General features: G+C 42.6%; 1 protein-coding gene across 1 annotated transcript in view; it reads left to right on the top strand.

Annotated features, from left to right (window-relative positions):
- The window catches only part of LOC140197599 (cadherin-2-like), a 216,447-nt gene that overhangs the window by 169,225 nt on the left and 30,316 nt on the right, over positions 1-16,906 (top strand). The window contains exons 9-11 of the mRNA XM_072257807.1: positions 688-873; positions 10,735-10,988; positions 11,972-12,114. Of these exons, the coding sequence (XP_072113908.1) occupies positions 688-873; positions 10,735-10,988; positions 11,972-12,114 (583 nt within the window). The remainder of the gene's footprint in view (positions 1-687; positions 874-10,734; positions 10,989-11,971; positions 12,115-16,906) is intronic.

Below are 16,906 nucleotides of genomic sequence, written 5' to 3'. Positions count from 1 at the left end.
GTCTGCATTAAATTCCATCTGCCATTTTTCAGCCCATTTGTCCATCTGCTCCAGATTCCACTGTGAACCTTCATAGTCTTCCTCACTGTCCACTGCACAGCAGTCCAGGTGTCATCCACAAATTTGCTGATCCAGTTTACTACATTATTATCCAGATCATTGATAGAGATGACAACTGACAATGGACCCAGCACCAATCCCTGCAGCACATCTCTACTCACAGGGTTCCAGTCAAAGGCGTAACCATCTACTGCCACCCTGGCTTCTCACACAAAGCCCATGTCCAATCCAGGTTGCTATCTCATTCTGAATGCCACGTGACTGAACCTTCTTAATCAATCAGAGGCCTTGCTAGAGTCCGTGTAGACAACATCCATTGCCTTTCCTTCATCAACTTTTGTGCTAACGTCCTCCAATGTGATCTATCACGCACAAAGCCATAATGATTTTTTTAAAAACGTAGAATGCAGTAATGCATCTCTTTAGCTGTTTGCCCAAGCAAATCTGACTGGTGTTGGTGGGTTACAGGATAATCGGGGGGGCATTTGAAGGGATGTGAAAGAATAGGGTTTGGAATCTTAATGTTTGCTTTGCCCAAGCAATGCCTGGCACCACACTATTGAAGGATTTATGTAGGATTTGACCAAGATGACCAATGTATTGGTTCTATTTCTTTCTTACTTGCAGTTCTACGGAGAAGTGCCGGAAAACAGAGTTGATGTTATTGTTGCAAACCTCACGGTGACAGACAACGATCTCCCCCATAGTCCTGCTTGGAATGCAGTCTACAGTATAACTGGCGGTGATGCGACGGGACGATTTGCTGTTCTGACTGACCCCATCAGTAACGATGGCCTGGTGACCGTTGTCAAGGTGCGTTACCAGTCTCTTATTTTCTTTAACTTGTGGTAATTTCTTTCTCCTCCCCTTCTCTCTTTTTAAATTCTTCATTGTGCTTACCTTGTCACTCCCTCTCTTCTCTTCACCTGTCCATGACTTCTCTCTGGTGCCCCTTCCTTCCTTTTATCCATAGCCCACTGTCCTGTCCTACCATATTTCTTCTTCACCCTTTAACTCTTCCATCTATCACCTCCCAGATTGTTAATTCATCCCCTCCACCTCCTTACTTTGATCCTTCCTTTTCAGTCCTGATGAACCAGTCTACACCTAAAACGTGCACTGATTATTCTCTTCCATAGATGCTGCCTTCCCTGCTGAGTTCCTCCAGCATTTTGTACGTGTTGCTCTTAATTTCCAGGAGCTGCAAAATGTCTTGTGGTTATAAGCAGAGGTTGGGTGCGAATAAATTGGAATTGGTTTATTATTGTTATGGTACTGAGATGCAGTGAAAAGCTTGTCTTAATATTGTTCATACAAAGCAAATCATTGTTGTACAAGGTAAAACGATAACAGAATCCAGAACATAACAGTTGTAAAGAGTGCAGTGCAGGCAGACACTAAGATGCAAGGGCTGAAAAGAGATAGATTGGGATTGGTTTATTATTGTCATGCGTACCAAGATGCAGTGAAAAACTTGTCTTGCATACTGTTTATGCAGATCAAATCATTACAGTGCATTGAGATTTCAATCTGAATATCTCTGATTCAAGATCGTACCAACCTGCGTTTCTATTGCATCTGTCAGGAGCTTCAGATGTTTCAGATATACAGGTTTGCCCCGCTATCCGAGTGTAGAGTGTTCCTATGAAACCGTTTATAAGCCGAAATGGCGTAAAGTGAAGAAGCAATTGCCACTAATTTATATTGGAAAAATTTTTGAGTGTTCCCGGACCCAAAAAAACCCTACCAAATCATACCAAACAGCACATAAAACCTAAAATAACACTAACATATAGTAAAAGCAGGAATGATATGATAAATACACAGCCTATATTAAGTAGGAATTATGTACAGTGTAGTTTCACTTAACAGAATCGGGAAGTCTGAGCCAAAGTCGATTTACCGAAAAGAAAAAAAAATCGGCGTGTACATGCACGTGCACGTCACGCATTCACACGTACACGCACGTCATGCATACACACGTACATACATTCGCACGTCACGCATGCGCACATGCCTGCCTGCCCAAGGCTTCATGGTCATGGTAGTCTTTCTCGGGGTAAACACAAGTTTTAAAGCGAGCGTCTTTTTCCGTAAAAGCGAAAATCCTCTTTCGGTTAACGAAATCAGGTACTAATGTAGGTCTTTCATAAAAGCGAAATGTCGTAAGGAGAAGGTTCGGAAAGTGGGGGACACCTGTCTGTGTGTGTATATTATATTACATATATAATATATATATTTTTGTGTATGTATGGCTGGGGTGCTGAAGATGGCACAATGTTATGGTAATTTTAATGTACTGCATTGTACTGCCATTTAAAAAAACAACAAATTTCATGTCATATATGAGTGATGATAAACCTGATTCTGATATGGGTCTCTTGTGGACTGAGAGTGGGAACGTGGCAGAGAGAGAGTGAGAGCACGCGAGAGAGCGAGAGAAAAGAACAGAAGCATCAGAAAGACATTCTGTAATGATCAGCAAATCAATTGACCTTTCCTGGTGACTTAGGGCTGGGTGTGTCTGCAAACACCCTTGGCACTTACCTATTGTCCCACACCCCTCCCACGGTGCTCTGCCCTCACCATTACCAACATCCTTTGCTCCCGCTAGATTTACAAACTCAGTCTCTGCTCCATATTGACAAATTCAGTACTGTACATCATTGGCTGATTTCCCAAGAAATCTCAGATGTGGACAGGCTATGGGAGTAGTCAAGAACTTGGAGTGTAATGTTGCCAAAATGTGACATCATTCACACTGATGAACCTAACAGCAAAGTACTTTTTTAAGGTGGACAAATTGAGAGATGTCAATGTTCATTGGGACCTGGGACCCCCTGGAACATGAGTCACTAAAAGCCAACATACATATCAAGCAGCTGATGAGGGAACCAAATGGTACTTTGGCTTTTACTCATACTCAGCTTACTGCAATTATCGAGGGCATCACTGAGAGCATGTTCAGAAAAAAGTATACTTGTGCTCGAGGAAATATAGCAGTGGTTCATCTGACTGATTCTAGAGGAGGCAGGTGCACTCTTATGAGCAGCAGAACATTGTAGAGTCTAAAAGAATAAGAGGTTTTATTATACCTTATAAAATTCTGCAAGGTTTGGTCCCTGCAGATGAGCAGAGGTCATTGGGTTCAAAGCAAAGCCCAGTGGATTTGTGATATCTGGTAATAATGCAGGAAAATGGCACTGCGGTTAAAAAAACTGACCATAGTTTTTATGAATTATTGGATTGTCTCCAAAAGGTCAAATAGGCTGGTTTCTGGATCTTGTTCTTGGGGAATTCAGAGAAAACTTCTTTACCAATAGTATTTAAAGTGAGACTGGACAAGCGTGAAAGGAATACAGAGCATCAGTCACACTGATGGATTAAACTAAGTGAAGACTCCAGACTCCAGTGGTGGGGGGGGGGTGAGTCCAACATGAATTGGTTGGGCTGAATGGCCTGTTTCAGAGCCATATATCCTACATTATTCCACAATTATGGCAGCTGTTGTAGTCAGAGATGTGCCTCACTTGTTCGATTGGCAAACTCCCAGAGTGAGAGTGACCACATGACCAAGGTGAGGTTGGTTGAAGGATAAATATTGCTCACAGTCACCAGGGGGAGCTGTAGGGCAGAACCATTGAATCTCAGTCATTCAAAGCCCTGCTGCTCATAAAATAATGGAGCTTCTCAAACCTGCTTCACAATCTAATACAGTTATGGCTTATCTTTCTCAGAATCAGATTTATTATCATTCACTTAGATTCTGTGAAATTTGTTGTTTTATTAATTTTTATTTGGAGATACAGTGTGGAATAGGCCCTTCCAAACCTTCGAATCGTGCTGCCCAGCAATCCACGACGATCCCGAATTAACTGTAGCCTAATTACAGGACAATTTACAATGACCAATTAACCTACTAACCGGTATGCCTTTGGACTGTTGGGAGGAAACCAGAGCACCCGGAGGAAACACACACATTTCAGAGGGAGGACATACAGAGACACATTACAGAGAACGTCAGGTTTGAAGTCCGTTCAGTAGTGGGGTGGCGCTGACCAGTGCAATTGTGGTAGCAGTACAGCCCAATGACATAAAATTACTTTATATTACAAAATAAGTCTTGCAAAAAATGTAACAAACAGAGTATTTATGGTCCATTCAGAAACCTGATATTCCTGAATCATTAAATGTGGGTCTTCAGGCTACTGTATCTCCTCACTGATGGTAGTAATGAGAAGAGGACATGTCCTGGGTGTGGAGTGTTCTTAGTGATGGATGCTGCCGCCTTGAGGCATTGCCTCTGGAAGATGCCCTCGATTGTCCACAGGTTGTGCCCCTGATCGGTAGCTTTGTTTTGTTTTTGGTGGTATACATGTGCACGGTTGAATAACAATAAACTTGAATTTGAACTTTAAACATTAGTCGTAGTTGCTCCAGACCAAGGTGCACAACACCGTACATATAACTCATACACAAAGTAATATTACCACTAATAAATTAACAAGTAGCAAGGTGCATTTGCGACAGAAGTTAAAAAAGTAAGCAGGGTAATGCTGCTCACACTTCATACGTGGTGAGCCTGGGTGGTGGCAGGATGTTCTTGCAGCCTGGGGAGGAAGTTGTTCCCTATACTAACAGTTCTTGTCCTCATGCTATGTCACTTTCTTATGACCCAGATAAAGACATTCTGCCCTTCGAGTTTATGGTAGCTCTTAGTAAAATCACACTATCCCATTCACCAGCTGAATTTTGCATATGTCCATGTATGTAGGTTCAAAGGAGGTTCTGAAATGATTCCATGATTGAATGGCTTTCATATGAAGAGCATTTGATGGCTCTGGGCCTGTCTTCACTAGAATTCAGAAGAATGAGGGGTGACCTCATTGAAACCTGTCAAAAGGTAAAAGGCCTTTATAGAGTGGATATGGAGAGGATGTTTCCTGTGGTGGGAAAATCTAAGACCACAGGACACAGCCTTAGAAAAGAGGGGTGTCCTTTTAGAATGGAGCTGAGGAGGAATTTCTTTAGCCAGAGAGAGGCAAATCTGTGTAATTCTTTGCAACGAGCAGCTGTCTTTACATGTACTTAAGGCAGAGATTGATGGATTTTTGATTGGTCAGGACCTGCAGGGTTATGGGGCGAAGGCAGGGGATTGGGGCTGAGAGGAAAATTGGATCATCCAGAGCAGACTCGATGGGCCAAATGGCCTAATTCTCCTCTTGTATCTTATGGTCTTATATCAGATCATAATAAAATCCCTCTCCATCTGTCTCTCTTTCCTTCATATTCACGTGTCTCTCTGACAGCCTCTTACACACCACTCTCGTATCTGCTTGCACGCCATCCTGGCAGCCTCTTCCAGGTAACCATACCTCTGCAGTGATGGGGGTTTGAATAGCATCAAACACATAAGGCTGATTTTAAAAACAGCTTGCCAAATATTGCAAAGAGGCAGAGGGGAAATGAGTTCTGTTCATAGGAACCAAAATATGAATGTATATTGGACTGAAATTTAACTATCACAGCTTGTTTGTATGTACGGGTGTGTCAGTCCTGTGATTATAACCTGTGGGCTACCTGTTCCTGTTTTACCGCCTCCGATTATCTGAAGCACAGCAAGATTAACTTTTAAAAATGGTCCTTCCAATGCTTCTCCACTCCTTCCCAACCATAAGCCCCTCATTCACACACCTCCCCTCTGTGCTGTCAAATCAATTCCAAAGTGGCTTCTCTGCCATGTGGCTGAGTCCTGCCCCACGCCAGGAAATTAGGAGTCAACCTGTGACAGCGTTGTGCAAAAGATGGAATCCAGATTTTTGGCTGGTCCTGTTAACTATACGAGTGTGTACCTGGGAAGCACAGTTGTGGGGGGGGGGGGGGGCGGCGGTGGAAATCTTTTATATATGAACTTGTCAAGTCTATTTCCACTTTTACTTTGTGTTTCATTAAATATTGACTGTCTTTTTCTGCTCTCTTACCTTCAGTTCCAGAATGAATTGTATCATTTATATGCATGACCATTAAATGTAAGCTGTAAAATTGGTAATCATTGCCAAAGTATTCAATTAGTGCAATTAATGACTGTGATGAATATAGTGGACACAGGTGGTGAGAGGTATAATGAGCAACATTAACAATGAATTTATCTAGCTTCCTGTCTCCGGGATCTTGCTCTGTGACATATCAGCTGCCCATGTTTAAGGGCCGTATAACCTGTTTCGGAAGGAATGCTACTGTGATGTATAGGCATTTTATGGGCTCTACATCTCTTGGGGGGGGGGGGGGGGGGGAATACTGGCCCGGAATCCGCCTGCACCTTGGTTTTGTCGAGACCTACCTGGAATTTCAAGCCACATTCAAATGAACAGACACCCAACCCAAAAACATTTATGTGTCAATAGACATAACCGTTATTCACTGAGTGTGTGTGTATTCAAGGTTGTAAGATTATTGCAGTGCTGCCCAAGGCTAGTAGTGACAGAGCCCTCTGTCGCATCTACATTTTAAGACTTTTTTAGAACATTAAAGGAAATGATGAATGTGTACATTTGATTGAGCGATACAGACCAGGTACTTCTGTCTGTGTACCTATTCATTTATTAAATGTTATTTAAAATTTCACTCATTATTGCACCTAATTATTGTGCCATTTGTGGAGTTCATCAGTAGTAAAATATTAAATTTATGCCTGGTATAGCAAAGCAAACTTGTTTGAGTATCATTTATTGTGGAATTAATTTCAGTTGGAGGCTGAACCTCCAGTGGAGGGGATGCTACCTTGTTTGAGGTGCTGTGTGTGCCTGCCTGGCCTCATTGAGGCCTACAGGATGGAAACAGCTGCCTCAACTCAACTGGTCCATGCCTGCATTTGGCCCATATCCCTCTAAATAGTGTTTATCATAAGGCCTTAAGATAAAGGAGCAGAAGTAGGCCATTCGGCCCATTGAGTCTGCTCCACCATTCAATCATGGACTGATCCAATTCTTCCTGTCATCCCCTCTCCCCTGCCTTCTCCCCCATACCCTTTAATGCCCTGGCTAATCAAGAACCTATCTATCTCTGCCCTAAGTGCACTCAGTGACTTGGACTCCACGGCCAGTTGTGGTGACAAATTCAACAGATTTACCACCCTCTGCCTAAAATAATTTCTCCGCATCTGTGTTCGCAATGGATGTCCTTCAATCCTGAAGTCATGCTCTCTTGTCCTAGACACCCCTACCATGGGAAATAACTTTGCCATATCTAATCTGTTCAGGCCTTTTAACATTCAGAATGTTTCTGAGATCCCCCTCATTCTCCTGAACTCCAGGGAATACAGCCCAAGAGCTGCCAGACGTTCCTCATACAGTAACCCTTTCATTCCTGGACCATATAGCTATCCATATACACTTACTCTGGCAGCTCATTCCATTTTCTGATCACATTCCTGGTGGAAAAAATTTCCCCTTGGCTCTCTCTTAAACCTCTCCCCTCTTCCCTTAAATCTATGCCCTCTAGTTCTTGATGTGTGTGCGAATCCAGTCCCCATCGGTACTCTACCCTTTCACCAGCACCTTTAGGGAATCCTGCACAACTATTCCCAAGTTACTTGGTACCTCAGATTTTTGTATTTTCTCTCCTTTTGGAAAATAGTCAGTCCTTTTGTTTCTTCTACCAAAGTGCATGACCATGATCATGCACTTCCCAACACTTTATTCCATCTGCCACTTTGCCCATTCTCCTAATCGGTGCAGGTCCTTCTGTAGCCTCTCTACTTCCTCAAAACTACCTGCCCCTCCACCTATCTTCGTATCATCTGCAAACTTTGCAACAAAGCCAACAATCCCATCATCCCCACTTTCCTGCCTTCTCCCGACACCCTTTGATGCCCCGGCTAATCGTGCACTGACATGCTGTATGAAGAAAAAAAATTGGCCCCAATATGGAACACTGCTAGTTACCGGCAGCCAACCAGAAAAGGCTCCCTTTATTCCCACTCTTTGCCTCCTGCCTGTTAGCCATTGCTCTGTCCATGCTAGAATCTTCCCTGTAATACAGTGGGCTGGTAGCTTGTTAGGCAGTCTCATGTGGCACGTTGTCAAAGATCTTCTGAAAATCCAAGTTCACAACATCAACTGATTCTCCTTTGTCTATTCTGCTTGTTATTTATTAATATAATTCTAACAGATTTTATCAGCAAGATTTTCCCTTAAGGAAACCATGCTGACTAAAGCCATTTTATTATGTGCCTCCAAGCACCCCGAAACCACATCCTTAACAATCAACTCCAACATCTTCCAAACCACTGAGGTCAGACTAACTAGCCTATAATTTCCTTTTTTCTGCCTCTCCCTTCTTGAAGAGTAGCATGACATTTGTAATTTTCCAGTCTTCCAGAAATATTTCAGAATCTAGTGATTTGTGAAAGATCATTACTAATGTCTCCACAATCTCTTCATCCACCTCTTTCAGAGCCCTGGGGTGTACACCATCCGGTCCAGGTGACTTATCTACCTGTAAACCTTTCAGTTTCTCAACTGCTGAAGGAACTCAGCAAGTTGAGCAGTATTTGTAGATGCAAAAGGATAGTTAATATTTTGGGTCAAGATCTTACTCAGGCTCCAGATTCTAGCAATTGCAGCCTCTGTCTCCTGAGCAACTTAATAAAATTTTGATGACATAGTCATAGAGACAAAAGCAAAGGAACAGACCCTTCGACCGATCGTCTGCCAGTGTGCTTTTCTGTTTAGTCCTATTGACCCGCACCCAGACCATACCCCTTCCATCCATGGACTTCTCCAAACTTCTCTAAATTATTATAATTGAATTCACATCACCAGTTGTGGAGAGAGCATCTTCCACACTTGTACAATCCTCTGAATAAAGAAGTTCCCACTTGGGTTCCCTAAGTATTTCACCATTCATCATTAAACTATAAATCTCTAGATATATTGTCTCAACCAACCTCAGTGGAAAAAGCTTACCCCCTTAGTAATTTTGTATAGCTCTATCAAATCTCCTTCATTCTTCTACCCTCCAGCGAGTAAGGTGCTAAACTATTCAACCATTTCCGGTAACTCAAGGCCCTTGAGATCCAGCAGATCCTTGTAATTTTTCCCTCTACTTTTTCAATCTTATTTATCCTTCTTGTAGGTAGGTGTCTAGAATTGCATCTAAATCTGCCCTTGACAATGTCTTCAGCATCACATTGCAACTCCGGTACTCAATACTTATGAAGGCCGATGAGCCAAAATCTCTTGACGATCCTATCTACTCTTGACCTCACTTTCAAGGAATTAGGAATCAGTTTTCCCAGATCTCTTTGTTCTACCATTTGCCCAGTGCCCTCCTGCTCACTGTGCACCTCCTCCCCTGGGTGATCCTGTCAAAGTGCAACACCTTGCACTTGTCTGCATTCCACTCCATCAGCCATTTTTCCAGCTGGTCCAGATCCTGTTGCAAACTCTGATACTCTGTGCTCTTATCAACCTTGTGGGTCAGAGTAAGTCACAGTCAAATAGCACAGAAATATTCTGCCCAGTCCATCTGTGCCAAGTAGATGCCTACTGATATTATTCCTGTTTACCAGCACTTAGTCCATATTTTGCTGAACTTTGGGATTCAGCTGCCTCACAATGTTATTGGAGTGTGTTGGGTTCATGGTTTGGAATAAAGCTGTTAGCAATTTGAAATGGTATGTGTTTTTGGTAATCAGTTTACAATTGTCTGATGTACACGGACACAGTGAAAGATTCTGTTTGAGTTTCACCCAGTCAGATCATTCCATACGTATATAATACACTGAATGGCCACTCTGTTAGGTACCTCCTGTACCTTATAAAGTGGCCGCTGAATCTACGTTCATGGTCTTCTGTTACTGTAGCCCATCCACCAGTTTTTGACACGCATGTTCAGAGATGCTTTTCTGCACACCGCAATTGTAACTCGTGGTTATTTGAGCTACTGTTGCCTTTCTGTCAGCTCAAACTAGTCTGGCCGTTCTCCTCTGACCTCTCTCAGTAACAAGGCATTTGCACCCACAGAACTGCCATTCACAGATTTTTACACCATTCTCTGTCAACTCTTGGGGCTGTTGCCCATGAAAATCCCAGCAGATCAGTTTCTGAGATGGTTAAATTGCTTCGTCTGTCATCAATCATTCCATGGTCAATGTCTCTTAAAATCACATTTCTTCCTCATTCTGATGTTTGGTCTGAACAACAACTGAACCTCTTGACCATGTCTGCATGGTTTTTATGCATTGAGTTACTGCCACATGATTGGCTGATTATATGTTTGCACTAACGAGCAGGTGTACAAGTGTACCTAATGAAGTGTTCACAGAATGTATCACAACATGGTAGTACGGGGGGAAAAAAATGCAGAAGTTAGCGTTATAGTCACAGTGAAGGTGCAGTGCAGATGGAAAAATAAAGTAATGCAAGGGCCAAGAGAAGATAGAGTGAGACAAAGTTTATCTTTATTTTTCATGTTTTGTTCAAGAGTCTGATAACAGCAGGGTCGAACCTATACTTGAGTCTGATGGTGCGCGTTGTTAAGCTTTTGTGTTTTCTGCTCTGTGTAGAAGGGGTTTTGATTAGGCAGGCTGCTTTCCCAAGGCGCGTAAGCAGAGTCCCTGGGTGGGAGGCCGGTTTGCGGATTTTTTTCACCTTTCCCCTTCTTCTCCCACAGCCTATTGATTATGAAACCAGCAGAGCCTTTGTGCTGACAGTGATTGTGGAAAATCAAGACCCCCTGACAAAAGGCATCCAGCTCCCTCCCCAGTCAACAGCCACCGTCTCCATCAATGTCATTGACGTGAATGAGAGCCCGCAGTTCGTTCCAAACCCGAAGCTGATCCGGCAGGAAGAGGGACTTCCGGAGGGCAGGGTCCTCACGGTATTCACAGCGGACGACCCAGACCGTTACACGCAACAGACACTGAGGTATAGTGTCTTCCATCTAACGGTGTGGGATGACACATTGGGCTCTTCTGCCCATCTTGTCTAGATGTGATGGGCTAACTAAGGTTACACCCCCCCCCCCCCCACCACTCCCCTGAATCCATGCACAATTCCCTCACAATTCCAGGGAAACTAGTTCAATCCTGACTGGTAGGGTTTGCATGCTGAGTGGATTTCCCCCAAGTGCCCCGGTTCGTCCCTCATCCTGAGGCATAAGTTAATAGGCTGCTGTAAATTGCCCTAATGTGTGGGTGGCTGGTCCAATCTGGATGTAGGGAGAATAAAATGGAATTAATTTATTATTGTCACTTCTAACAAAATACAGCTGAAAAAATTCTGTTTGCCTGTTATCCTTACTTTGGGGTGGCAAAAAGAAAACAAATGCAGAATTTAGCATTACAGGGAAGTGCAGTGCGGGGAGACAAATACAGTGCCAAGGTCATGGTGAGGTATGTGATTGAGAGATTGAACTCATCTTTAGCACAGTAGAAGCTGCCCTTGGGCCGGGTGGTACTTGTTCCCAAGATGTTATATTTCCTGCCTTAGTCGAGGGGGAAGAAGAGAGAGTGACTGTGATGGGTGGTGTTTTTGATTATGTTGTCTGCCCTTAGACAATGGGAAATGTCGGCAGGTTTCTGTGATGGACTGAACTGTGCCCACACTCTGTGGATTCTTTTAGTCTCAACCAGACAGTTACTGTACCAAGCTATGATGCATACAGAGGGTGGGAGGGTCAGTCTGGACTTGATGGACTGAAGGGCCTGTTTCCATGTTCTGTGACTCTGCAGAATGTGCTTTTTTTTTGTTCCGGTGTGAAAATGTGGCGGAGCTGAGTAAGAGGGTGGGACTAATAGATGAGCTAGCATGACTGTGGGCGGAAGGGTCTCCATATAGTTTGATTTGTAATGCTGTAAGTAACAAGCAGTTTTTAAGAAGCGAATGTAAATTTCTTGTTTAAATTTTAGATATTCAAAGTTGTCAGATCCAGCAAACTGGCTAAAAATCGATCCCCTACTTGGTCAAATTACTACAATTGCTGAGCTGGATCGAGAGTCTCCGTACGTTAAGAACAATATGTACAACGCAACTTTCCTGGCAGCAGATAGTGGTATGTTATGTCTTGGTTTTGGGCCAAGACCGTTCTTTCGGGTCCTGATGAAGGATCTCAGCTCATTTACTCTTTTCCATAGATGATGCCTAGTCTGCTAAGTTCCTCCAGTATTTTCTATGTTGCCTGGATTTCTAGCATCTGCAGATTTTCTCTCGTATATGTTTTTTTGGAATTGTTTCCTGTCTTCACAGACACTTTCACCTTTTGAGTATTTTCAGCACTGTCTGAAAAGGTGTGAAATGAAACCAAGTTCCCAGAATACTCAACAGCTCAGACCTTATTTACAAAGGGAGAAACAGAATGAAAGGGATTTTGCTGAAATGTTAATTGTTTATCTCTCCACAGATGCTGCTTGACCTGCTCAGTCTACTGAGAGTTAATTTACAGGTTACAAAGAGATGATCTGTGACATGAAATTTGTTTTTCTCTCCACAGATACTTTATGAGCTGTTGTGTATTTCTGGCATTTTCTGTCCTTGCTGGGTATCGGTATTGTTTACCTAAACACAAATTATGTATAGCTAACAACACAATGTAAATTAAAATGTTTCAGTCAAAAGTTCTTTTAAACTATTTCATTTATCATTTACACTTCCAGGGAGTGATTGAGGTCAAATAGAGTTATTGTTAAAGCCTTTCTCTTGTGTGGTCTATAAACCCCAATTTATTTTGCGTACAAGAAGTTGTTGTGCCTGATCAAGTACAGTATTGTAAAGGCAACATTTTATTGCCCAGCCTTTGGCCATTTGAGGTTGGTAGTTGAATGTGTTGCTGCCTGTTAACTGAGTGGCTGCACAGTATCTGTGAGAATGCAGCACTGGGAGGAGGGGTATTTGGGGTGTCTTTTTCCCACCGGTGAATTCTGGAGTAGAATTGGGATTGGTTCATTATTATCACATGTACGGAGTGCAGCATAGCAACAACACAGCAATAACATAGTACACCAATCTCTTGTGTGCAAAGTAATTGGAGCTTACAGACAACTCAAGGAACCTAATTTTAACAAGAGCTGAATTTGACCTCAGTTATTCACTGGAAGTGCAAATAATAAGAAAAGCAGTCTCAGCTAATTTAGTCTGCATCATTTCAATTGGACTGGTGTGTCAAATTCAGGCTGTCCCACTTATTATTCTGTGTTGCCAGGACTCAAGAGACGGCGTTGCAGGAAGAGATTGGATAAGCTATTACCTGTTGAGTTCTTCCAGCAGACCCTGTTGTTGCTGCCCATATCTCTCCCATTCTGACGTGCTTTTGAGACCAGTGCTCTCTCAAACGCTTTACCTGTGGCAGTAGCACATTGCAAAGGGCCAGCTCAGATTGATTTAAGACCACCTTGGGAGAATTGTGTTCAGTATTTGGTTCCCTGCTATGGGAAAGATGTTGCTAAACTGTAAAGAGTGATGAAATAATTATTGATATTCCCAGGACTCAAGCAATTGAGATTCTCAGGCAAGAACAAAGTTCCTTATGGAGCCTAAAAAAGGACTTTATGGAGCTTAGGAGAATGAGGAACATTCTTGTAGAGGTGTATAAAATCATGAAGGGCATGGACAGGTTGAAAATGCAGTCATTTCCCAAGGTTGGGGAATCAAGAATTAAAAGGTGCAGATTTAAGGTGAAAGGGGGGAGTTTTTCTAGGAACTTTGAGAGAGAACTTTTACAGAATGGTGATAGTATTTACTGTGTGGAATGAGCTGCCAGAGGAAGTGGTTGAAGCAGGTGCAATAACAAGTGGACAGGTCCATGGGTTTGAAATGTTTTGAGTATTATGGCCCAAACTTAAGCAAGTGGGACTGGCTTGGATGGGCATGTTGGCCGGCATGGGCCAGATGGGTGAAAGGCCTATTTCTGTACTGCATGAAGAGATTGGATAGGGTTGATGGGGGTGAGGTGAGCTAGGAAATATGAAGAAACTAGTGTGAACCTTTTGGAATTCTTAAGTGGCTTGTTTCTCTGCAGCCAATTACAGTAACCCATCAGCATTGATAGGCCTGGACTGACAATCTGGACATATCTGTTTTGATCCCACCAGGGCAACTGAGGACTTGAAATTTAGTTTACTAAGCAACCCAAAATGAAACACTAGTCTCGGTAACTGGTTTATTGTTTTCACATGTACTGAGATACAGTGAAAATCTTTTGTTTGCCATCCAGACAGATCACTCCATACATAAGTGCATTGAGGTAGAATAAAACACAGAATGCTGAGTAGCGTGAAAGGATACAGAGAAAGTCAAGTCAATTTTATTGTCATTTAACTGTGTACATGTATATAACATATGTAACTATATAATGTATATAGAAACAAGAAAACGTTTCTTTGAACCAGGGTGTAAAGTGCAGTGCAGGTTGTCACGTGACCAGCAACAATGAATATAGAATTGAGTCAGGTTTTATAAAAACAAACAAACATTTATTAAACTTTGCTCAAAAATAGGGAAGTGTATTTAAATGACTAACTTAACCGGAAGTTAACCGCTGTACGGCAACTCTGGAACAGTTCTTAAAAGGGTAAATGCAAAAACAGTTCTTAAAGTGGTAAATTCGAACACAGTTCTTAGAATGGTAAATTTGAAAGTCGGAGAGATTTATGCAGTCAATTAGGAGAGACTTTCCTGAAGTAAAGAATTCCTCGAAGACGTGTCGTTACTGCTGATCCCAGCCAGAACCTGTCTTGTCCGCAGGGTTCACGACGACAGAAATAGACGGCTTAAAAGGAACTGACCTTTTTCCTGGCGAGCGACCCTTGCACAAACTTCCTTGCTCTTTTGGCAGGAGTTATCTTAGATGCAGGTCACTGTCTCTTGACCGAAGAATCAATAAGGTCGACCTTTACGAAACTGCCGAACGACACCAACTTCTCTCAATCCTTCGGGTCTCGTACTTTTATAAAGGTCTTCACTCTCCAATACTACTTAGAATAGAAAGTAGAACTCCACTTTAAAACAAAACTGTGTCATAAGTGGAATACACAGCAAAAATGGAGTATCTAACACAAAACTAAACTGAAAAAAAACTAACTGCATCACCAGAGGCCTCCCTTTTATATATCTGTTGAGAACAGGTCATCATGTGACCTCACTGGCAGGAAAATTACATGATGTGACCTCCAAGACCATTACATCATCCTCCTAATACAGTCACAATATATCTATGAAGTATGTAACAAGGTGGACAGAGGTGTAAGCACCACGACAAAGTAGATTGGTTTCTTGAAGTCATGGGCAGGGCAGTTACCATACCAAGCTGTGATGCAAACATAGATGCTTTCTATGGTGCATCTGTAGAAATTGGTGGGAGTCACTGGGGAGCAATGATACTGAATAATTTGTAAAAATGCACCCAGTTCACTAATGTCCTTCAAGAAAGGAAATCACCTATCCTTGCACAGTCTGGGCAAACTTTCATCTCCCTCCAGAATGGTCTGGGTAAGTTTAATTGTGTCTCTAGTTAATACTTGCATTGGCAAGGGTCCCTGCAAGTCAGCTGTGACTGGTCTGGCAAACAGAGCAGAAGAAATTGACCATTTGGCCCTTTGAACCTGTTGTTCCATTCGGAATGGTCATGGCTGATCTGAGCTTGGCCTTGGCTCCCCTGTTCCACTAACCTCAGCTCTCCTGGGTTCCAGTATTTGGAGGAAATGCCTTCATCCCCCACCAACCCTACTTAAGTATATTTAACGTAGAGGTTGATAGGTTCTTGATTGATAAAAGTGCCAAAGGTTAAGGGGAGAAGGCAGGAGAATGGGATTGAGAGGGAAAATAAATCAGCCATGATTGAATGGTAAGCAGCCTCAGTGGGCAGGATGACTTCATTCTGCTCCCAGGTCTTATGGTCAGATGGACCTGGAAAAACATTGGAATAAGGTTGTTGGTGTGCCTATTGGAACAGTACAAGAGGTCCAGGACCCTTGTGCTTCTGTTTGAATTGTTGTGGAGTGGACAGGCAGAGGTTCTATGAATGGAGAATCGTTGCACCTTCCGTTAATGACCACAGCCAGTAACTCCCTCCCATCCTCCAGTTCTTCTGTCTCTGATGACCATCAAAATCAAGGGGTTACATGGTAGTGTAGCGGTTAGAGTAATGCTATTACAGCACCAGTGACCAGAGTTCAATTCCAATGCTATCTGTAAGGAGTTCGTATGTTCTCCCCGTGACCGCGTGGATTTCCTCTGGGTGTTCAGACTTTCTCCCATGTTCCAAAACCTAAGTTTAGTAGGTCATGTGGTTGGAATTGGATGATGTGGGTTCACTGGGCTGGAAGGACCTGATACTATGCTGCATCTTCAAACAGCGCTGGGTTATCTGTTCCTCGCTACCTTCTGCAAAGGGTAATCTGTACCAACACAAACAGATGCAGCAAACAATGTTCTACAAGGCAGTGAAAGCCCACCTCCAAAAACACAGCAGCCGCATCCTAACATTCATCAGCACTCCCAAAGTCGAGTTTGTTGTCACATCCAAAAGTACAAGAGAGCACAGATGCAATGAAAAACTTGCTCACAAGCATATATACTACTTATAATAGAAAACAATATTCGAAAACAATAAATTAAACATAAATTATGCACAATTTTTAAAAGAAAGATCACAAGTAGAATAAAAAGAGCATACACAAAATGCTGGAAGAATTCAGCAAGTCAGACAGCATTTATGGAGGGGAATAAACAGACCAGCATTTTGGTGTGTTGCTCGAGATTTCCAGCCTGTGCAGAATCTCTTGTCTGTAGCATAAAAAGAGTACCCACCATAGTGGAAAGTGGTCATAATGTTGCTATACTGAGGCAGT

The sequence above is a fragment of the Mobula birostris genome, chromosome 1 (assembly GCF_030028105.1).
Source record: "Mobula birostris isolate sMobBir1 chromosome 1, sMobBir1.hap1, whole genome shotgun sequence".
Lineage (NCBI taxonomy): Eukaryota > Metazoa > Chordata > Chondrichthyes > Myliobatiformes > Myliobatidae > Mobula > Mobula birostris.
The sequence above is the reverse complement of the archived record's forward strand: the minus strand, read 5'-3'. Positions and strand labels throughout refer to the sequence as shown.